This window comes from Bombina bombina, chromosome 8 (genome assembly GCF_027579735.1).
Source record: "Bombina bombina isolate aBomBom1 chromosome 8, aBomBom1.pri, whole genome shotgun sequence".
In the NCBI taxonomy this organism is placed as follows: Eukaryota; Metazoa; Chordata; class Amphibia; order Anura; family Bombinatoridae; genus Bombina; species Bombina bombina.
In genome coordinates, this window is record NC_069506.1 from 325,701,383 (window position 1) to 325,725,801 (window position 24,419).

The window sequence follows — 24,419 nt, forward strand, 5'->3', positions numbered from 1 at the left end:
CCACGGATCATCCATTACTTGTGGGATATTCTCCTTCCCAACAGGAAGTTGCAAGAGGATCACCCACAGCAGAGCTGCTATATAGCTCCTCCCCTCACTGCCATATCCAGTCATTCTCTTGCAACTCTCAACTAAGATGGAGGTCGTAAGAGGACTGTGGTGTTTTATACTTAGTTTATTTCTTCAATCAAAAGTTTGTTATTTTTAAATGGTACCGGAGTGTACTGTTTATCTCAGGCAGTATTTAGAAGAAGAATCTGCCTGCGTTTTCTATGATCTTAGCAGAAGTAACTAAGATCCTTTGCTGTTCTCACATATTCTGAGGAGTGAGGTAACTTCAGAGGGGGAATAGCGTGCAGGTTTTCCTGTAATAAGGTATGTGCAGTTAAAATATTTTTCTAGGGATGGAATTTGCTAGAAAATGCTGCTGATACCGAAGTAATGTAAGTAAAGCCGTAAATGCAGTGATAGCGACTGGTATCAGGCTTATTAATAGAGATACATACTCTTATAAAAGTGTATTTTAAAACGTTTGCTGGCATGTTTAATCGTTTTTTACATATGTTTGGTGATAAAACTTATTGGGGCCTAGTTTTTTCCACATGGCTGGCTTGAATTTTGCCTAGAAACAGTTCCCTGAGGCTTCCCACTGTTGTAATATGAGTGGGAGAGGCCTATTTTGGCATTTTTTTGCACAGCAAAAATTACAGACACAGACATCCAGCTTCTTCCTGCATGATCCAGGACTTCTCTGAAGGGCTCAAAAGGCTTCAAAAGTCGTATTGAGGGAGGTAAAAAGCCACAGTAGAGCTGTGGCAGTTGTTGTGACTGTTTAAAAAACGTTTTTGTCATTTGTTATTCCGTTTTTTTGTATTAAGGGGTTAATCATCCATTTGCAAGTGGGTGCAATGCTCTGCTAACTTATTACATACACTGTAAAAATTTCGTTAGTGTAACTGCATTTTTTCACTGTTATTTCAAAATTTGGGAAAATTTGTGTTTCTTAAAGGCTCAGTAACATTTTTTATATTGCTTGTAAACTTGTTTTAAAGTGTTTTCCAAGCTTGCTAGTCTCATTGCTAGTTTGTTTAAACATGTCTGACACAGAGGAACCTACTTGTTCATTATGTTTGAAAGCCATTGTGGAGCCCCATAGGAGAATGTGTACTAAATGTATTGATTTCACCTTAAACAGTAAAGATCTGTCTTTATCTATAAAAGAATTATCACCAGAGGGTTCTGTCGAGGGGGAAGTTATGCCGACTAACTCTCCCCACGTGTCAGACCCTTCGCCTCCCGCTCAGGGGACACACGCTAATATGGCGCCAATTACATCAGGGACGCCCATAGCGATTACCTTGCAGGACATGGCTGCAATCATGAATAATACCCTGTCAGAGGTATTATCTAGATTGCCTGAATTAAGAGGCAAGCGGGATAGCTCTGGGGTTAGGAGAGATACAGAGCTCGCAAATGCTGTTAGAGCCATGTCTGATATTGCGTCACAGTATGCAGAACATGAGGACGGAGAGCTTCAGTCTGTGGGTGACATCTCTGACTCGGGGAAACCTGATTCAGAGATTTCTAATTTTAAATTTAAGCTTGAGAACCTCCGTGTATTGCTTGGGGAGGTATTAGCTGCTCTGAATGACTGTAACACAGTTGCAATTCCAGAGAAATTGTGTAGGCTGGATAGATACTATGCGGTGCCGGTGTGTACTGACGTTTTTCCTATACCTAAAAGGCTTACAGAAATTATTAGCAAGGAGTGGGATAGACCCGGTGTGCCCTTTTCCCCACCTCCTATATTTAGAAAAATGTTTCCAATAGACGCCACTACACGGGACTTATGGCAGACGGTCCCTAAGGTGGAGGGAGCAGTTTCTACTTTAGCAAAGCGTACCACTATCCCGGTTGAGGACAGTTGTGCTTTTTCAGATCCAATGGATAAAAAATTGGAGGGTTACCTTAAGAAAATGTTTATTCAACAAGGTATTATTTTACAGCCCCTTGCATGCATTGCGCCTGTCACTGCTGTGGCGGCATTCTGGTTTGAGGCCCTGGAAGAGGCCATCCAGACAGCTCCATTGAATGAAATTATTGACAAGCTTAGAACGCTTAAGCTAGCTAACTCATTTGTTTCTGATGCCATTGTTCATTTGACTAAACTAACGGCTAAGAATTCTGGATTCGCCATCCAGGCGCGTAGGGCACTATGGCTTAAATCCTGGTCAGCTGATGTGACTTCAAAGTCTAAATTACTCAACATTCCTTTCAAGGGGCAGACCTTATTCGGGCCTGGCTTGAAGGAAATTATTGCTGACATTACTGGAGGCAAGGGTCATACCCTTCCTCAGGACAGGGCCAAATCAAAGGCCAAACAGTCTAATTTTCGTGCCTTTCGAAATTTCAAGGCAGGAGCAGCATCAACTTCCTCCGCTTCAAAACAAGAGGGAACTGTTGCTCATTCCAGACAGGCCTGGAAACCTAACCAGTCCTGGAACAAGGGCAAGCAGGCCAGAAAGCCTGCTGCTGCCCCCAAGACAGCATGAAGGAACGGCCCCCTATCCGGAAACGGATCTAGTGGGGGGCAGACTTTCTCTCTTCGCCCAGGCGTGGGCAAGAGATGTTCAGGATCCCTAGGCGTTGGAGATCATATCTCAGGGATATCTTCTGGACTTCAAAGCTTCTCCTCCACAAGGGAGATTTCATCTTTCAAGGTTATCATCAAACCAGATAAAGAAAGAGGCATTTCTAAGCTGTGTGCAAGACCTCCTAGTAATGGGAGTGATCCATCCAGTTCTGCAGACGGAACAAGGACAGGGATTTTATTCAAATCTGTTTGTGGTTCCCAAGAAAGAGGGAACCTTCAGACCAATCTTGGATCTAAAGATCTTAAACAAATTCCTCAGAGTTCCATCATTCAAAATGGAAACTATTCGGACCATCCTATCCATGATCCAAGAGGGTCAGTACATGACCACAGTGGACTTAAAGGATGCCTACCTTCACATACCGATTCACAGATCATCATCGGTTCCTAAGGTTTGCCTTTCTAGACAGGCATTACCAATTTGTAGCTCTTCCCTTCGGGTTGGCCACTGTCCCGAGAATTTTTACAAAGGTTCTGGGCTCACTTCTGGCGGTTCTAAGACCGCGACTCATAGCGGTGGCTCCGTATCTAGACGATATCCTGATACAGGCGTCAAGCTTTCAAATTGCCAAGTCTCATACAGAGATAGTTCTGGCATTTCTGAGGTCGCATCGGTGGAAAGTGAACGTGGAAAAGAGTTCTCTATCACCACTCACAAGAGTCTCCTTCCTAGGGACTCTTATAGATTCTGTAGAGATGAAAATTTACCTGACGGAGTCCAGGTTATCAAAACTTCTAAATGCTTGCCGTGTCCTTCATTCCATTCCCGTCAGTGGCTCAGTGCATGGAAGTAATCGGCTTAATCGTAGCGGCAATGGACATAGTGCCATTTGCGCGCCTGCATCTCAGACCTCTGCAATTATGCATGCTAAGTCAGTGGAATGGGGATTACTCAGATTTGTCCCCTCTACTAAATCTGGATCAAGAGACCAGAGATTCTCTTCTCTGGTGGCTTTCTCGGGTCCATCTGTCCAAGGGTATGACCTTTCGCAGGCCAGATTGGACGATTGTAAAAACCGATGCCAGCCTTCTAGGTTGGGGCGCAGTCTGGAACTCCCTGAAGGCTCAGGGATCGTGGACTCAGGAGGAGAAACTCCTCCCAATAAATATTCTGGAGTTAAGAGCAATATTCAATGCTCTTCTAGCTTGGCCTCAGTTAGCAACACTGAGATTCATCAGATTTCAGTCGGACAACATCACGACTGTGGCTTACATCAACCATCAAGGGGGAACCAGGAGTTCCCTAGTTATGTTAGAAGTCTCAAAGATAATTCGCTGGGCAGAGTCTCACTCTTGCCACCTGTCAGCAATCCACATCCCAGGCGTAGAGAACTGGGATGCAGATTTTCTAAGTCGTCAGACTTTTCATCCGGGGGAGTGGGAACTCCATCCGGAGGTGTTTGCTCAACTGGTCCATCGTTGGGGCAAACCAGAACTGGATCTCATGGCGTCCTTGTTACGGATCCAGGTCTAGGGACCCGGGAGCAACGCTGATAGATGCTCTAGCAGCTCCTTGGTTCTTCAACCTGGCCTATGTGTTTCCACCGTTTCCTCTGCTCCCTCGACTGATTGCCAAAATCAAACAGGAGACAGCATCGGTGATTCTGATAGCGCCTGCGTGGCCACGCAGGACCTGGTATGCAGACCTAGTGGACATGTCATCTCTTTCACCATGGACTCTGCCTCTGAGGCAGGACCTTCTAATACAAGGTCCTTTCAATCATCCAAATCTAATTTCTCTGAGACTGACTGCATGGAGATTGAATGCTTGATTCTATCAAGGCGTGGCTTCTCCGAGTCAGTCATTGATACCTTAATACAGGCTCGGAAGCCTGTCACCAGGAAAATCTACCATAAGATATGGCGTAAATATCTTTATTTGTGTGAATCCAAGAGTTACTCATGGAGTAAGGTTAGGATTCCTAGGATATTGTCCTTTCTCCAAGAGGGTTTGGACAAAGGCTTATCAGCTAGTTCTTTAAAAGGACAGATCTCTGCTCTGTCTATTCTTTTGCACAAGCGTCTGGCAGAAGTTCCAGACGTCCAGGCATTTTGTCAGGCTTTGGTTAGGATTAAGCCTGTGTTTAAAACTGTTGCTCCCCCGTGGAGCTTAAACTTGGTTCTTAAAGTTCTTCAGGGAGTTCCGTTTGAACCCCTTCATTCCATTGATATTAAACTTTTATCTTGGAAAGTTCTGTTTTTGATGGCTATTTCCTCGGCTCGAAGAGTCTCTGAGTTATCTGCCTTACATTGTGATTCTCCTTATCTGATTTTTCATTCAGACAAGGTAGTTCTGCGTACCAAACCTGGGTTTTTACCTAAGGTGGTTTCTAACAGGAATATCAATCAAGAGATTGTTGTTCCATCATTGTGTCCTAATCCTTCTTCAAAGAAGGAACGTCTTTTGCATAATCTGGATGTAGTCCGTGCCTTGAAGTTTTACTTACAGGCTACTAAAGATTTTTGTCAAACATCTGCCCTGTTTGTCGTTTACTCTGGACAGAGGAGAGGTCAAAAAGCTTCGACAACCTCTCTCTCCTTTTGGCTTCGGAGCATAATACGCTTAGCCTATGAGACTGCTGGACAGCAGCCCCCTGAAAGGATTACAGCTCATTCTACTAGAGCTGTGGCTTCCACCTGGGCCTTTAAAACTGAGGCCTCTGTTGAACAGATTTGCAAGGCTGCGACTTGGTCTTCGCTTCACACCTTTTCAAAATTTTACAAATTTGACACTTTTGCTTCTTCGGAGGCTGTTTTGGGGAGAAAGGTTCTACAGGCAGTGGTTCCTTCCGTTTAAGTTCCTGCCTTGTCCCTCCCATCATCCGTGTACTTTAGCTTTGGTATTGGTATCCCATAAGTAATGGATGACCCGTGGACTGAATACACTTAACAAGAGAAAACATAATTTATGCTTACCTGATAAATTTATTTCTCTTGTAGTGTATCCAGTCCACGGCCCGCCCTGTCCTTTTAAGGCAGGTCTAAATTTTATTTACACTACAGACACCACTGCACCCTATGGTTTCTCGTCTTGTTTCGGTCGAATGACTGGATATGGCAGTGAGGGGAGGAGCTATATAGCAGCTCTGCTGTGGGTGATCCTCTTGCAACTTCCTGTTGGGAAGGAGAATATCCCACAAGTAATGGATGATCCGTGGACTGGATACACTACAAGAGAAATAAATTTATCAGGTAAGCATAAATTATGTTTTTCTTTGTTGAATGGTGTCTGGCGCACTACATAGCTGGAAATAGTGCTGCCATCTAGTGCTCTTGCAAAACTGCTGCCCTATCCAGAAATGTGCCGGCTCCGAAGCATAAGTTCCTGTCATATGCCAAAATAAGGATAAAAGAGCTACTTGTAAACCATTTAATACACTCCAGCAGCTAAAATGTATCATTAGGAGCAATTTAAAGAGGAGAAACATTTTGGGTAAACTATCACACAACAGTTCTCAAAGTTGATTCTACTTTTCTTTCTCCTGTACCATGTGACAGCCATCAGCCAATCACAAAATGCATTTACATATATAATGTGATTTCTTGTTCATGCTCAGTAGGAGATGATGCCTTAGTGTGCATATAAACAAGTCTGCACATTTTGATAATTGAAGAAAATTCTTTAAAGAAAAGTTGATTAAAACCGGGTGCTCTATCTGAATCATAAAAGTTTAATTTTGATTTTTGTGTCCCTTTAATTCAGGAATATCTGCTGAAAGTAGCACAGTTGACATTAATTGCAAACGTTCTTATAGGGAGAACAGAGTTAGTGAAATAATGTTTAACCTCACTCCTGTTAATACAACTCGACAGTCTTGGACAGTTTGTTAGACACAAAAGCATTGTCTTCTTCCTCTAATACCTTTAGAGCAGGGGCCAGAAATTGGAATGTGGAGATTCTGAATGTGACAAAGTATAGGGACCTCTGAAACTAAATTTATTGAGCTGTAGCATTATAGGAAAAAACCTGTATTGTAATATTTGTATTTATGCTTCAGAAGGTCCTACCAAGACATATACATTACATATATGCTAACTTTTTAGTTACTCTTTCCTCACTAGTGATGTTACAGACAAATGTCCCTAATGTTAGAATTTCAAGCCTTGACTGTCCATGAAGATGAGTCCTTGATATTACAGTTGCAGATATGTTCATAAAATACAGAAATTAGAAACATAACACAGATTAGTTTGTCAGCACAATATCTCACCTGTTATTTGGTTAATAAGCTCCTTTGTTTGTAATAATGTACAGGGGGTCTGACCATTCATTTATCCATCGTCTACTGTCCAATCCTGACATAGTATTACTAATGACTGATGTTAGGGACACCCGCTCAGGGTTTTAGTCATACAGGAGTTGTATGTTTTTTTTAACATTGATGGATAGTTTATTTTAATTGTTCAAATCCTACAATGTTAGATTTTTGTTAATATTAATTATGTCTATATTAGCTGTTAGAACAGAGAGGCAAGGATCCAGCAGTAAAAGTTAGTTGAAAAGTTCAAATTTATTTATTTAAAAGCCAGGGTGTTTGTGTACGTGACACCAGCGGCTTACATGTTTCAGGCTCTCGGCCGTAATCATAGCCATAGGTGTCACACTTGTGAACAGTGTTAAAAAGCAGTTGGTACATTGTGATAGGTTAAAACTTAAAAAGCACGCCCACACACTACTTAGTTTAAAGACAAAGTATGACAAAGATATATGTCATAAATACATTGAATTAAAGCAAAATGTGTTCACTACATCAGATAGCACAAAAACATAGGACCATTATTTGAATATGCAAAGGTAAATATGTTAATGTTATTGGTATTATATGGCCAATGTATACATCTTTGGTATGAAGTTAGAGATTTATTTTGACACACCGCAGTCAAATAACCTGTATGCGCTGCAGAAGACAGAACAAAAGTGTTAATGGGCCAAAATAAGGTTCATATTAGAGTGCAAAATTAGCAGTAATATTTAAGGGCATAGAGAACTATTAGATTTGTCAAACCAAGCATTATATACAATGTATACAGAGAGAGTGGACACACATATGGGTGTTTGTAAAGGTCTTGGGTCAGAAAATTACTTAATGGCACAACAGCTTAGGGATATTTTGCATGTTATTATTCCCAAAAATTAATAAGGTCCTATTTGTAATTGAGACCTAATGGTAACCTAGTTTTGAGTGTGAATATCCAATATACTTCACGTTTGGCTAGTACATTTTCTAGGTTCCCCCCCCCCCCCCTTTTAGGCACTTTGGCTTTTTCAATTGCGACCCATTTAATGAGCTGAGGCTGCAATTATGTTTTTGCGCAAAGTGTTGCACCAGGGGTGTAGTGGAGGTACCTCTTCCAATTTTAAACAGATGTTCCCTGATACGGGTATTAATATCTCTGGACGTTAGGCCTACATATTGAACATTGCAAGCTGTACACATGATAAGATAAATTATGTCAGTACTTTGACAATTTAGACAGTCTTTAATGGGGTATGTTTGGCCTGTGATAGATGATGTAAATTCACTAGTGAATAATACATGATCACAGGGCTTGCACTTAAGATGTCCACATCTGAACATTCCAAGATATTGTAACCAGGAGCTGGATGAGGAAGATATCTGTTTCAATTGTGTGGGAGACAATATTGATCCCAGAGTGGGACATTTTTTGTTTGTTTTTTAAAAAAGAATTCCGTCTATATTTGGAACAGGAAACAACATTTAGATTATATACGTAGTCTACCACGAGCTAAGAATCACAGAGGCAATCGTAGACATAGAAATAGGGGTGGCCAGTCAAAACAGGTCACATTCTCAGATAGTGACACAGATAGATCATCTGATGAGTACACTTCTGGTACAAAAAATGAAACAGACATGGTCACTAACTAATACTACTTCTAATGCCCAAACAGACATCCTAAAAACTAACACCATTGCCAACACCATGCCCCAAGTGCAAACACAAACTCAAGTTAGAGCAAAAGAGAGAAACAATACCTCAGGTTCAAAATATGTTGCAACTAATGGGATGAGTGAATCCAGCAACACATATGTAGGGGTTTCCTCAGCACAAGAACAATCCCTGTTAGATCAGGTTTTTCCCCTGGCACCGCCACCACAAGGGGTGGGGGACACACATTCAAACAACCAGGAAAGATATCAGTTTGAGGAGCAATCGACCCCAAACGAAATACAAATGAATAATGTGATCAACTTATCCTCCATAATTCTTACTAAGGATCAAATGGATTTACTGGGCTTGGGTTTAGGTTTTGCACCTACCTCAAACTTTGATATATTTCAAACATTAATTGACATTAACAAATTTGTTCGTAATATCACTCTCAAAAAATATTACCATGATGTTCCCACTTGTACAACAGAATTTATTGACAACTATACGCAACACATGGGTTATACACCTGAAATCCACACGTTTTCAGAAGTTTGTGACTTAGTCTCACTTCAAAACCTAGCGTTAGAAAATCATAACACTATTGGGGTTATCAACAGGGCAAGTTCCTTCAAAAACAAATCTTCATTTTACCCCATACACAACAGAGGGTCTGTCATTGAGACTTTTCACGCACGTATGGAGGCAGACTTACAAACACTATTGGAAAGTTCAGATAAATTTACACATAATTTATCCAAAAAACAGCAACAAGCTTTTAGGTCACTTCAACAAGAAGATAATCTTGTCATACGCTCTTCAGACAAAGGACGTACTATTGTTGTCATGAATAGGGCAGACTATATATCTGAGGCCAATAGACAACTTAATAATCCCACTGATTATTCTATTCTAGACAAAAACCCTACAAAGAAGTATAGAAAATTGTTGTTGGACATCCTAGATGATGGTGTGGAACATGGGTTTCTTGATGTGAATACAGCTGAATACTTAAATGTACAATGCCCCAAGATTCCCATGTTCCACATGTTCCCTAAGGTGCACAAGTCACTCACTAATGTAAAAGGTCGCCCTATAGTGAGTGGCATTGACTCACTATTTGAAAGACTTTCACATTGGCTTGACGCCATATTACAACCACTGGTCAGTGCCCTACCCTCCTACACAAAGGACTCCAAACATATACTAAACCTTTTGACCTATACAAGATGGCAACCCAATTATCACTGGCTTTCAGTCAACGTGGTATCATTGTACTCTGCTATTCCACACAATAAAGGCATTGAGGCCATTAAATATTTTTGAGTACAGCCACAGAGTATACACAAGACTTTCAAAAATATATCATACGCATTCTCGAATTTCTGCTTACACATAACTTTTTTTCTTTTGAAGGACGTTATTATGTCCAAAAATGTGGTACGGCGATGGGGGCGAAATACGCTCCCTCATATGCGAATTTGTTCCTTGGAAAGTGGGAACTTGACCACATTTTTGAAGAAAATAATCTCTATAGATATCATATATGGTTTTTTTAAACGATATATAGATGACCTTCTGTTTATCTGGTCAGGCCCTTCTACTGAGATTAAAGGATTCATGGATATGTTAAACAATAACAATTTAAATCTAAGTTTCACCTACACCACTGACCCTACTACCATTAACTATTTAGACCTATGTCTCAAAGGAGAACAAAATGGGTATATCGTAAGCCTATTTCGGGCAACACCCTCCTGCACGCCACCAGCTGCCACCCTAAAAATATGTCTTACGCGGTGGCAAAAAGACAGTTTGTCCGACTAAAACGTAGTTGCAGCAAACAAGCTGATTATGTGCAGGAGGCCAGCTTGCTTGAACATAGACTTAAGGAAACATAGACTTAAGGAGAGAAAGTATGCACGCAGTCATATAACAGAAGCTAGACACACAGTTAACACTCTTGATAGAAAACACCTTCTAATTGACAAACCAAAAAATAATGGAGACCTTTTTAAGGGGGTACATTTTGTAACCACGTTCAGTGCTCAATATCCCCAAATTTGTAACATTATAAGAAAGCACTTCCCCTTACTAGCTGCAGACGACAAGCTAGTGGAGACAGTGAAACAAGGAGTGAGATGCTCATACAAAAAATGTCCCACTCTGGGATCAATATTGTCTCCCACACAATTGAAACAGATATCTTCCTCATCCAGCTCCTGGTTAAAATATCTTGGAATGTTCAGATGTGGACATCGCAAGTGCAAGCCCTGTGATCATGTATTAGTCACTAGTGAATTTACATCATCTATTACAGGCCAAACATACCCCATTAAAGACTGTCTAAATTGTCAAAGTACTGACATAATTTATCTTATCATGTGTACAGCTTGCAATGTCCAATATGTAGGCCTAACGTCCAGAGATATTAATACCCGTATCAGGGAATATCTGTCTACAATTGACAGAGGTACCTCCACTACACCCCTGGTGCAAGACTTTGCAGAAAAACATAATTGCAGCCTCAGCTCATTTAAATGGTTCGCAATTGAAAAAGCCAAAGTGCCTAAAAGGGGTGGGGGTGGGGCGCTAGAAAATGTACTAGCCAAACGTGAAGTATATTGGATATTCACACTCAAAAATAGGTTACCATTAGGTCTCAATTCCAAATACTACCTTATTAATTTTTGGGAATAATAACATGCAAAATATCCCTAAGCTGTTGTGCCATTTAGTAATTTTCTGACCCAAGACCTTTACAAACACCCATATGTGTGTCCACTCTCTCTGTATACATTGTATACATTGTATATAATGCTTGGTTTGACAAATCTAATAGTTCTCTATGCCCTTAAATATTACTGCCAAATTTTCCATTTTAATATGAACCTTATTTTGGGCCATTAACACTTTTGTTCTGTCTTCTGCAGCGCATACAGGTTATTTGACTGCGGTGTGTCAAAATAAATCTCTATCTTCATACCAAAGATGTATACATTGGCCATATAATACCAATAACATTAACATATTTACCTTTGCATATTCAAATAATGGTCCTATGTTTTTGTGCTATCTGATGTATTGAACAGATTTTGCTTTAATTCAATGTATTTATGACATATATCTTAAGCCATGTTCTTTACACTCGTATTGCCTCTGCATTATAATGGTATGTCCATTACTTTTCAGTATAGCTATTACATCTTGTATACTTTATTCACAACTATTGTATTGTAATATATTATGTTCCTTCAACTGTGCAGGTCCCTAAGGGTTAAATTTTAAACTAAGTAGTGTGTGGGCGTGCTTTTTAAAGTGAAGGTAAAGTTTAAAGGTTGGCTCATCAGAATTCAATGTAAGATTTAAATTAATTATGAGTTTCATTCATCAAATTGCTTACTTATATTTGAAAACGAAGTTTTACCTTTGTAAAATCTCAATATCGCATCCAGCAATATCAACCCGTTTTTCTATTACTTTTCTACTTCCTCATGACGTATTTGTATCTTCCAATTGAAATCCTGGCCGTTAGGCGGCCGTGACACTACGTCATTTTAGTATTGGCCCATCTGCGCATGTGTCCCCTGTAATAAGCATATACGTATTCAGAATGCTCGTGGCCGATTTGCGCATGCGCACATCCTTCACACCTTAGTGCGCATAATCGTCTTGGCATTACTCTCTGCATTTGCAAATAACATAGTAATGAATGATCCATTCATTACTATGTTGCGAGTTGAGGGAGACGCCTGCGCATTGGAGCCCAGCAGTATTGTAAATCGCATGCGCATTGCGGATCGCATAGTTAAATCGCGCATGCGCAAATCGTTCTGATCGTTGTGAACGCGCATAGTTGATACGTATAGAGCGGGTGCGACCGCTCTATACGTAATACTGAGAAAGCAGGAAGAATAAGATGGGAGACGTCAGGGAGAAAACGGCAGAATCAAAAGTTAGTAAAAATATGAAGATATTTATATTTTTTATTCAAATAAAGATGGCGATTATGTTTATATACATGGGTATAATTAGAAACTATCTTTTAACTGATCAAAATTAACTTTCACTTTAAGTTTTAACCTATCACAATGTACCAACTGCTTTTTAACACTGTTCACAAGTGTGACACCTATGGCTATGATTACGGCCGAGAGCCAAAATATATAAGCCGCTGGTGTCACGCACACACACACCCTGGCTTCGTCCTTTTTGTTGCCAGCTTCGTTTGGTTTTTAAGCTTGTTAAATAAATAAATTTGAATTTTTCAACAAACATTTACTGCTGGATCCTTGCCTCTCTGTTCTACTTGCTATTTTGCACCAGCTGTGGATCCACTAATATCCCTCAATGTAAGTTGCAATCCCGGGTGAAGACTGAGCCCCACCCCCCGACCGGAGTCTCAGGATACGTCACGTCTGACGTCTGCAGTGACGAATTGGAGGAGTGAGCTGCTTTGAGGCTGTAGCCTGCGCCGGGTGTTTGGAGCAAGACGCTCACCGATGAAGTTTCGGTCTGTTAGTATACAGGTCCCCGGCAAGCTCGGATAGTACTCCTGGGCGGTCAGCAGAGGATTTGCTTGGGGGTGAGTGCGGCCGAATCTGGTAAGTCCCGGGCACAACGCTTTTGTCTCAGACATTCATTTATACATTTGGATGGTATTTTGGAGTGACAACTACTCCCCTCTTCACTATATTAGCTGTTCCCATACAAATCCCATATCCAATATCGTCTAAAACACTGGTTTTCACACCTGTCCTCAGGCCTCCCCAGCAGGCCAGGTTTTCAGGATTACCTTGGATGAGAACAGGTAAAGTAACCATGGTTACTAATCAGCTGATTGTTTCACCTGTGCTCTATTTCAGATATCCTCAAAATCTGACCTGTTAGGGAGGTCTGAGGACACGTTTGAAAACCAGTGGTCTAAACTGAATGCCTGCATTAATAAAAAAATCCAAAACACAACTTTCCAACTAAACATATATTTTGCCTGTGTAAATGTCTAATGAATGTTAGATAAGAGGATACTGTAAAAAAAAAAACACAAACTAAAATAATATGTATATATAACTAATTAGTTTTAATTTTATATAAATCAAGAAGTGTATAAAACGTCTACTATTAATCTTTTTATTCTGTTCCTTTAAATGATTTTTTTATTTTGTGTGTGAGCATTTATGTTTACTAGTAAAGAAAATGACATTATCTCATTCTCCATCCCTACGCCATTAAAATGAGTCCTTGTTTCCTGTAGCTCACGTTCATTTCTTTTACTTGAGGTGAGATTTTTGGACAAATTCCCATCTGGAAATAAACCCCTAGCCTGCTTGAAACAGCTGTCTGACTGTAAGACCCCCCCCCCCCTCTTGTGTCTGACGTGTTCTGGGCATAGTCTGCCTCCAGTTTTTGCTCAACGGGTTTGAACTCTCATACAATAATGCTAGACATTGGGGACAGCATTTCCTGTCTCTGTTCTACCTATAAGAACGTTAGCAATAAATGTCTGTCAGCCGTACTAATTTTAACAGATACCCCTGAATTAAAGGGACACTAAAGTCAAAATTAAACTTTTATGATTCAGATAGAGCACCCGCTTTTAATCAACTTTCCAATTTACTTTAAAATCTGGGACTTTTAATATGCAAGAATTCACATTCAGTTAGATTATGAGTTTTGCGTTACGGCTTTTAACGCGGAGAAATGGCAATTTCAGCGTAATGGCAGTAACGCACTATTAAGTGTCAGTATTACTGTACCGCAAGCATTTTAACCTGTAATGCAACATCCATTACGCACTAAAAAAAATGACATTTTTGTGTGGAATTTTCATAGCGCCGGTATTACAGGTTGTGCGGTGAGGTTAAAATGCAATACCGACACGATCCATACCGCCAGAGAGCAGTAGTTATGAGTTTTGTGTTACAAAAATGTTTCACAAAACTCATAACTAAAGTATTACAAATTACACTAACACCCATAAACTACCTATTAACCCATAAATCGCCACACTCCCCATTCCAAACACTATATTAAACGTATTAACCCCTAATCCACCGTCCACCCACATTGCGACTATTAAATAAATTTATTAACCCCTAATCTGCCACTCCTGACATCACCAACACTATAATAAAGCTATTAACCCCTAATCCGCCTCTCCCGACATTGCCAACACTATAATAAAGTTATTAACCCCTAAACCTCCGGCCTCGCACATCGATGCAACTAAATAAACCTATTAACCCCTAAACCGCCGGCCCTCCACATTGCAAAACACGAAATTAAACTACCCCTAAACCTAACACCCCCCTAACTTTAAATTAAAAAAAACCTAAGCTATCCATTGCCCCTAAAGGGGCATTTGTATGGGCATTGCCCTAAAAAAGGCATTCAGCTCTTTTTTAAAATTGCCCAAACCCTAATCTGAAAAGAAAAAACACTCCAAAAAATAAAAAAATACATAACACTAACCCCAGAATATCTATTCATGGTTCTTGAAGTACGGACATACATCTCCATCCAGGCGGCGAGAAGTCTTCATCCATCACGGGGACGTCTTCTATCCTCATCCCGCGGTGCGAAGCTGTGAAGACATCCAGCGCGGAGCGTCCTCTTCATACAGTCCCCGCCATACACTGAAGCTTCAATGTAAGGTAGCCATTTCAAAATGGCGTACCTTGCATTCCTATTGGCTGATTTGATTCTTCAAAATCAAATGAACCAATAGGATGAGAGCTTCTGAAATCCTATTGGCTGTTCAAATCAGCCAATAGGATTTCAGTAGCTCTCATCCTTTTGGCCGTTTTGAACAGCCTATAGGATTTCAGAAGCTCTTATCCTATTGGCTCATTTGATTTTGAAGAATCAAATCAGCCAATAGGAATGCAAGGTACGCTATTTTGAAATGGCTACCTTGCATTGAAGCTTCAACGTACGACGGGGACCATATGAAGAGGACGCTCCGCGCTGGATCTCTTTGTTGCTCCATGCCGCCGAGATGAAGATAGAAGACGCCCCCACGATGGATGAAGATGTCGCCACCTGAATGGAGATGGATGTCTGGACTTCAGGAACCGTGAGTAGATATTCTGGGGTTAGTGCTAGGTAATTTATTTATTTTTTGGGGTGTTTTTTTTTTCAGATTAGGGTTTGGGCAATTTGAAAAAGAGCTAAATGCCATTTTAAGGGCAAAGAAAAAGAGCTGAATTTTAAGGGTAATGCCCATACAAATGCCCGTTTAGGGTTTTTTTAGATTTAGTTTTTTTTATTTTGGGGGGGTTGGTTGGGTGGTGGGTTTTTACTGTTGGGGGAACTTTGTAATTTTTTACAGGTAAAGAGCGGTTTAACTTAGGGCAATGCCCTACAAAATGCCCTTTTAAGGGCTATTGGTAGTTTATTGTAGTCTAGGGGGTGTTTTTATTTGGGGAGCGGCTTTTTATTTTTATAGGGCTATTAGATTAGGTGTTATTGTTTTTATTTTTGATCATTTCGTTAATTATTTTTTGTAAGTTTAGTGTTTTTTATTTTTTGTAATTTAGCGTTTATAATTTTTTGTAATTTTTAGATTTTTTCATTTTTCTCATAGTGTTAGTTTTTTTACATTTGTAATTTAGATTTTTTAATTTGTAGTATTTTTTTATTTTATAAGTATAGTAAGGTTAGGTTTAATGGTAAGTTTATTTTTATTTCACAGGTAAGTTTTTATTTATTTAAATATAGTTATGTTGTAATTTTAATTTAAAGTTAGGGGTTTGTTAGGTTTAGGGGTTTATAGTTTAATTTAGTGTTTTGCAATGTGAGGGCCGTCGGTTTAGGGGTTAATAGGTTTATTTAGTTGCGCATATTTGGGAGGCCGGAGGTTTAGGGGTTAATTTAGTGGCGGCGGTGTGGGAAGCAAATGTTTAGGGTTTAATAGGTTTATTTAGTAGAGGCGTCGTCGGGGAGTGGCGGATTAGGGGTTAATAGCTTTATTATAGTGGCTGCAATGTCGGGGAGCGGCGGATTAGGGGTTAATAGCTTTAGTATAGTGGCGGCGATGTCATGTAGTGGTGGAATAGGGATTAATGACTTTTATTAGTGTTGGCAATTTAGGGAGCGGCAGATTAGGGGTTAATAGCTTTATTTAGTTGCCAGCGATGTCGGGAGCGGCGGATTAGGGGTGTTTAGACTTGAGGTTTATGTTAGGGTGTTTAACCTTAACTTTTTTTTTTTTTGTTTGGCTGATGGCTCTCACATGGTACATGTATGCATTTGTGATTGGCTGATGGCTGTCACATGGTACATGTATGCATTTGTGATTGGCTGATGGCTCTCACATGGTACAAGGGGAGTGGAAATAGAGAGAACTTTTAAAATTGTCAGAAAAAAAATCTACTACTCATTTGAAATTCAGACTAAGTGCTATTGCATTGTCTTGTTATCTTGCATTTGTTGGTTATGCAAATCTACAGTGTTGTCTGGTCCTTTAAGTCAAATTTAAACTTTCATGATTCAGATAGAGCAGCAATTTGAAACCACTTTCCAATTTACTTCTATTAACAAAATGAGCACAGTCTTTTTATAGTTACTCTTTTTGAGTCACCAGGTTCTACTGAGCATGTGCAAGAATTCACAGAATATACGTATATGCATTTGTGATTGGGTGATAGCTGTCACATGGTATGTGTATGCATTTGTGATTGGCTGATACATGATACAGTAAGAGTGTAAATAGACATAACTTTTAAATCTGTCAGAAAAAAAAATCTACTACTCATTTGAAGATCAGACTATGTGCTATTGCATTGTCTTTTTTTATCAGGCATTTGTTTATTATGCAAATCTACTGCATTTACTGGTCCTTTAGAGTTTTTTTGTTTTCTTGCATTACTGTCCCTTTAAAATATCTTTATGGTTGAGTATTTTATTGGGCTAGGTGGGATCATTTGACTGGGGTGCACATAGGAAGGGAATGTACTGGTTAATGGTGTTTTTAAGAGCAATCATTTGGTATGGTGTGAATAATCTGGATATCACTTGCTAAACTTTTATTCTTATAGACTATGGTTGGGTTTCATATGTAGTGGATTGAGAGAGGTAAGAGGGGGGGGCGTCATTTAATTCTGTGACCCAGGCAGCACAGTGAATGTCTGTGCTACTATGTAGTGATTTTCCTGTACTGCTTGTATAATGTAGTAATAATGACTTTACCTTCTCTATGCTATTAGAAAATAGGAGCTGTACGCAGAAAACAGACAATACTTTTTCAATTAAGCCCATACGGGAAAGTAATTCAAAAAAACTTTCTGGCTTTCATCAGAAGGCGCCAAGTATATAGGTTTAACTGTTTAAGCACAATGCCGTAACTTGCTGGCACAAAGTATAGTAAATGTTATATGTTGTCTGTGTGTAAGTGTGACATGTACCTTGTAGGATTTATTGTGATTACACAAATGCTAGGCTGAGCATTACATACTTTGCTAGGGTTGATCTTTGGTTTATACAAATGTGCTGATGAGTAGACAGAGGCTATTTCATTCTGTATTTGTCTTCATCCTACAGGGCCGCAGCTGGATCATTAAACGGAGTTATGAAGATTTCCGAGTGTTGGACAAGCACCTTCATCTATGCATATATGACCGGCGTTTCTCTCAGCTCGCAGAGCTGCCCCGTTCCGACTCCGTGAAGGACAGTCCAGAGGTACCCATAGATTAATATAAAGGGCTTCTTGCCCAGTCTTTAGTTAGGCTGGTTTTATCCTCAAACTGTACACTGGACTCACTGGCTAAATCGCCAGTGGGCAATAGTCACATAGCACATAGCTTTGTACCTGGTACAATAAATATACGATTGTACATAGGAATTATCTACACTCAGGGAGAAAAGCATTAGGGCTGCAGATATACTGGAGGAGTGGCATGTTCCTAATTGTGCACTAAGGTTTGGAGGATTCTAATCCTGCCTAGACTGAGATTTTATTAGTTATAAAGTGACAACTGATTGTGCAAGTAATAAATAAAGCTTATCATGAAAAAAATAAATACTGTATATATTTATTACGTACTGACAGTGATGCTCACTGTGCTGTATAATGTGTGTTTCTATACACTATACCCTGATAAGTACACTGCTCTGTGTATGAGTATTCATACTCTAAATATGCTGGGCTGTGATGTATAATGACAGAATATCTACACACTAAAAGTAAAAGCCCTGCAATGTATGATGACAGAATATCTATACACTAAAAGTAAAAGCCCTGCAATGTATGATGACAGAATATCTATACACTAAAAGTAAAAGCTGGCCGTGTTTACATTGATGGTCAATCCAGCAACTTTCAGTGTAGGTTAAAATACCACAAGCTTAATTAGCTATTTCAAATGTCAAAATAAGGGTAAAGGAGCTACTTGTAAACAATTGAATATACTCCAGCAGGTAAAATGGATCATTGGGAACATATTAAAGGGGAGAACATTTTTGAGTAGACTGTCCCTTTAACTGCAGAGTCTAGAATCATTGTGTAGTAGCAGGAAACACAGCTACTATTGGGTTGTCTGAGTAGCTTATTGGGTTGTCTGAGTAGCTTTGTACACAGTCACTTATGTCATTAGAAATAATCTGGTGGTGCACTACATAACACTTGTTGTAATGGGGATCGCCCTGAGTTTTCCTGTTATCGAGTTGTTATGATATGATAGAAAGCTACATACGCATTTAAAGTTAATTTCAGAGGAATTCTACAACAATAGGTCATGAATTTGAAGTTTAATTTAGCACATTCAGACATTAAAGGACCAGTCAACACAGTAGATTTGCATAATCAACAAATGCAAGATAACAAGACAATGCAATAGCATTTAGTCTGAAGTTCAAAATGAGTAGTAGATTTAAATTTATGTCTTTTTCCACTCCCCCTGTACCATGTGACAGCCATCAGCCAATCACAAATGCATACACGTACCATGTGACAGCCATCAGCCATTCACAAATGCATACACACTTATTCTTGCACATGCTCAGTAGGAGCTGGTGACTCAAAAAGTTTAAATATAAAAAGACTGTGCACATTTTGTTAATGGAAGTAAATTGGAAAGTTTTTTTAAAATGGCTGCTCTATCTGAATAATGAAAGTTTAATTTTGATTGAGTGTCCCTTTAAATGCAAAACATCTTTGTGTAAATGAAGAGTCAACTTGTCTTCTCCATGAAGTGAAGCATTGAGCTATGTGCATGATATTTGCCAACTGTATAAAATGTTGTTACGAGGTGAGTAATTCTTTTTTTTTTTTAATACAGCTGGTCACACAGATGCTAATGGCTTACCTGTCCCGTCTTTCAGCCATAGCCGGAAACAAGATTAACTGTGGACCAGCCCTGACTTGGATGGAGGTACGTAAGCGCCAGTTACCCACATCTATCCTAAAAAATTATTAAAGGCGTGAAGTTCTTACATATTTTTTATTAACTACTTTGCTCTGAACACGATAGGTTTGGACACTATTTTTTTGGAAGTTTTAGTTTTTTAGGATGTTTGCCTGCCACGTACCTTATTTTAAACTGTTCCAATAAATGTTTGTTTTTATCAGCCCTTCTCCTTGGTGCCTTATTAGTGCGGCTGTTCCTTTTCTTTCATGTAATTAGCAAGAGTCCATGAGCTAGTGACGTATGGGATATACATTCCTACCAGGAGGGCAAAGTTTCCCAAACCTCAAAATGCCTATAAATACACCCCTCACCACACCCACAATTCAGTTTTACAAACTTTGCCTCCCATGGAGGTGGTGAAGTAAGTTTGTGCTAGATTCTACGTTGATATGCGCTTCGCAGCAGGCTGGAGCCCGGTTTTCCTCTCAGATTGCAGTGAATGTCAGAGGGATGTGAAGAGAGTATTGCCTATTTGAATACAATGGTCTTCCTCTAGGGGATCTATTTCATAGGTTCTCTGTTATCGGTCGTAGAGATTTCTTCTCCTACCTCCCTTTTCAGATCGACGATATACTCTTATATACCATTACCTCTACTGATTCTCGTTTCAGTACTGGTTTGGCTATCTACTATATGTAGATGAGTGTCTTAGGGTAAGTAAGTCTTATTTTATTATGACACTCTAAAGCTATGGTTGGGCACTTTATTTGTAAAGTTCTAAATATATGTGTTTAAACTTATATTTGCCATGATTCAGGATAATCAGTATTCCTTATTTCAGACAGTCAGTTTCATTATTTGGGATAATGCATATGAATAAATATTTTTTTCTTACCTTAAAAAATTTTCAATTGACTTTTTTCCCTGTGGGCTGTTAGACTCGCGGGGGCTGAAAATGCTACAATTCATTGCGTCATTCTTGGCGCTGACTTTTTTGGCGCAAAAATGTTTTGTCATTTCCGGCACGCTAATTGACGCCGGAAGTTTGTTCGTGGTTGCGTAATTTTTTGACGTATATATGTTCAGACTTTTTTTGCGCCAAAAATGTGGGCGTCGTTTTTTTCTGCGTCACAGGATGTGGCGTCATACTTGGCGCCAAAAAATATGGGCGTTGTACTTGGCGCTTTTTTTCACATTATTTCAGTCTCATTTTTCATTGCTTCTGGTTGCTAGAGGCTTGTTCATTTGGCATTTTTTTGGAGGCTTTAGCGCAACAAGTGTCAGACCATAATGCTTATAGCATTGTTAAACTTCTTCAACATGCTAATAACTTTATTTGTGATGCCATTTTTGATATCATTAGAATTGATGTCAGGTATATGTCTTTAGCTATTTTAGCTAGAAGAGCTTTATGGCTTAAATCTTGGAATGCAGATATGACTTCTAAGTCAACTTTGCTTTCTCTTTCTTTCCAAGGTAATAAATTATTTGGTTCACAGTTGGATTCTATTATTTCAACTGTTACTGGGGGGGAAAGGAACCTTTTTGCCTCAGGACAAAAAATCTAAAGGTAAATACAGGGCTGCTAATCGTTTTCGTTCCTTTCGTCAGAATAAGGAACAGAAGCCTGACCCTTCCCCTAAAGTAACGGTTTCCGTTTGGAAACCTTCTCCAGTCTGGAATAAATCCAATCCTTTTAGAAAGTCAAAACCAGTTCCCAAGTCCACATGAAGGTGCGGCCCTCATTCCAGCACAGCTGGTAGGGGGCAGGTTACGATTTTTAAAAGATATTTGGATCAATTCGATTCACAGTCTTTGGATTCAGAACATTGTTTCACAAGGGTACAGAATAGGGTTCAAGGTAAGGCCACCTGTGAGAAGATTTTTTTCTCTCTAGCATTCCAGTAAACCCAGTGAAGGCTCAGGCATTTCTGAAATGTGTTTCAGACCTAGAGTTGGCTGGGGTAATTGTGCCAGTTCCAGTTCTGGAACGGGGTCTGGGGTTTTACTCAAATCTATTCATTGTACCAAAGAAGGAGAATTCCTTCAGACCAGTTCTGGATCTAAAAATATTGAATCATTATGTAAGGATACCAACATTCAAAATGGTGACTATAAGGACTTTTCTGCCTTTTGTTCAGCAAGGGCATTATATGTCTACAATAGACTTACAGGATGCATATCTTCATATTCCAATTCATCCAGATCACTATCAGTTTCTGAGATTCTCTTTTCTAGACACGCATTACCAGTTTGTAGCCCTTCCGTTTGGCCTAGCAACAGCTTCAAGGATCTTTTCAAAGGTTCTCGGTGCCCTTCTCTCTGTAATCAGAGAACAGGGTATTGCGGTATTTCCTTATTTGGACGATATCTTGGTACTTGCTCAGTCTTTACATTCTGCAGAATCTCATACGAATCAACTTGTGTCGTTTCTTCAAAGACTTGGTTGGAGGATCAATTTACCAAAGAGTTCATTGATTCCTCAGACAAAGGTAACCTTTTTGGGCTTTCTAATAGATTCAGTGTCCATGACTTTGTCTTTAACAGAAAAGAGACGTCTGAAGTTGGTTTCAGCTTGTCGAAACCTTCAGTCTCAATCGTTCCCTTCGGTAGCTTTGTGCATGGAAATTCTAGGTCTCATGACTGCTGCATCGGACGCGATCCCCTTTGCTCGTTTTCACATGAGATCTCTTCAGCTTTGTATGCTGAACCAGTGGTGCAGGGATTATACAAAGATATCACAAATAATATCTTTAAATCCCAATGTTCGATCTTCTCTAACTTGGTGGTTGAATCACCATCGTCTAATTCAAGGGGCCTCTTTTGTTCGTCCAACCTGGACTGTAATCTCAACAGATGTGAGTCTTTCAGGTTGGGGAGCTGTATGGGGATCTCTGACAGTGCAGGGGGTTTGGGAATCTCAGGAGGCGAGATTACCAATCAACATTTTGGAACTCTGTGCGATTTTCAGAGCTTCTCAGTTCTGGCCTCTTCTGAAGAGAGAATCGTTTATTTGTTTTCAGACAGACAATATCACAACCGTGGCGTATGTCAATCATCAAGGTGGGACTCACAGTCCTCAAGCTATGAAAGAAGTATCTCGGATACTTGTATGGGCGGAATCCAGCTCCTGTCTAATTTCTGCGGTTCACATCCCAGGTGTAGACAATTGGAAAGCGGATTATCTCAGTCGCCAGACGTTACATCAAGGCGAATGGTCTCTTCACCCAGAGGTATTTCTTCAGATTGTTCAAATCTGGGGACTTCCAGAAATAGATCTGATGGCCTCTCATCTAAACAAGAAACTTCCCAGGTATCTGTCCAGATCCAGGGATCCTCGGGCGGAAGCAGTGGACGCGTTGTCGCTTCCTTGGAATTATCATCCTGCCTATATCTTTCCGCCTCTAGTTCTTCTTCCAAAAGTGATTTCCAAAATTCTAATGGAACATTCGTTTGTACTGCTGGTGGCTCCAGCATGGCCTCACAGGTTTTGGTATGCGGATCTCATTCGGATGGCCAGTTGCCAACCTTGGACACTTCCGTTAAGGCCAGACCTTCTATCTCAAGGCCCATTTTTCCATCAGGATCTCAAATCATTAAATTTGAAGGTATGGAAATTGAACGCTTGATTCTTAGTCATAGAGGTTTCTCTGACTCAGTAATTAATACTATGTTACAGGCTCGTAAATCTGTGTCTAGGAAGATTTATTATCGAGTCTGGAAGACTTACATTTCTTGGTGTTCTTCTCATAAATTCTCCTGGCATTCTTTTAGAATTCCTAGAATTTTACAGTTTCTTCAGGATGGTTTAGATAAAGGTTTGTCTGCAAGTTCTTTGAAAGGACAAATCTCTGCTCTTTCTGTTCTTTTTCACAGAAAGATTGCTAATCTTCCTGATATTGATTGTTTTGTACAGGCTTTGGTTCGTATCAAACCTGTCATTAAGTCAATCTCTCCTCCTTGGAGTCTTAATTTGGTTCTGAGGGCTTTACAGGCTCCTCCGTTTGAACCTATGCATTCTCTGGATATTAAATTACTTTCTTGGAAAGTTTTGTTCCTTTTGGCCATCTCTTCTGCTAGAAGAGTTCCTGAATTATCTGCTCTTTCTTGTGAATCTCCTTTTCTGATTTTTCATCAGAATAAGGCGGTGTTGCGGACTTCATTTCAATTTTTACCTAAGGTTGTGAATTCTAACAACATTAGTAGAGAAATTGTTGTCCCTTCATTGTGTCATAATCCTAAGAATTCTCTGGAGAGATCTTTACATTCTTTGGATGTAGTAAGAGCTTTGAAATATTATGTTGAAGCTACTAAAGATTTTAGAAAGACTTCTAGTCTATTTGTTATCTTTTCTGGTTCCAGGAAAGGTCAGAAAGCTTCTGCCATTTCTTTGGCGTCTTGGTTAAAGTCTTTGATTCATCATGCTTATGTGGAGTCGGGTAAGTCCCCGCCTCAAAGGATCACGGCTCATTCTACTAGGTCAGTTTCTACTTCCTGGGCTTTTAGGAATGAAGCTTCTGTTGATC

The 24,419-nt window shown here is 39.7% G+C and overlaps 1 protein-coding gene across 4 annotated transcripts in view; it reads left to right on the top strand.

Annotated features, from left to right (window-relative positions):
• Window positions 1-24,419, top strand: part of ARHGAP32 (Rho GTPase activating protein 32) — a 749,023-nt gene that overhangs the window by 527,281 nt on the left and 197,323 nt on the right. For all 4 annotated transcript variants that reach the window (XM_053691545.1, XM_053691546.1, XM_053691547.1 and 1 more), the window contains exons 6-7: window positions 18,089-18,226; window positions 19,825-19,917. In XM_053691545.1, coding sequence (XP_053547520.1) covers window positions 18,089-18,226; window positions 19,825-19,917 — 231 coding nt within the window. The remainder of the gene's footprint in view (window positions 1-18,088; window positions 18,227-19,824; window positions 19,918-24,419) is intronic.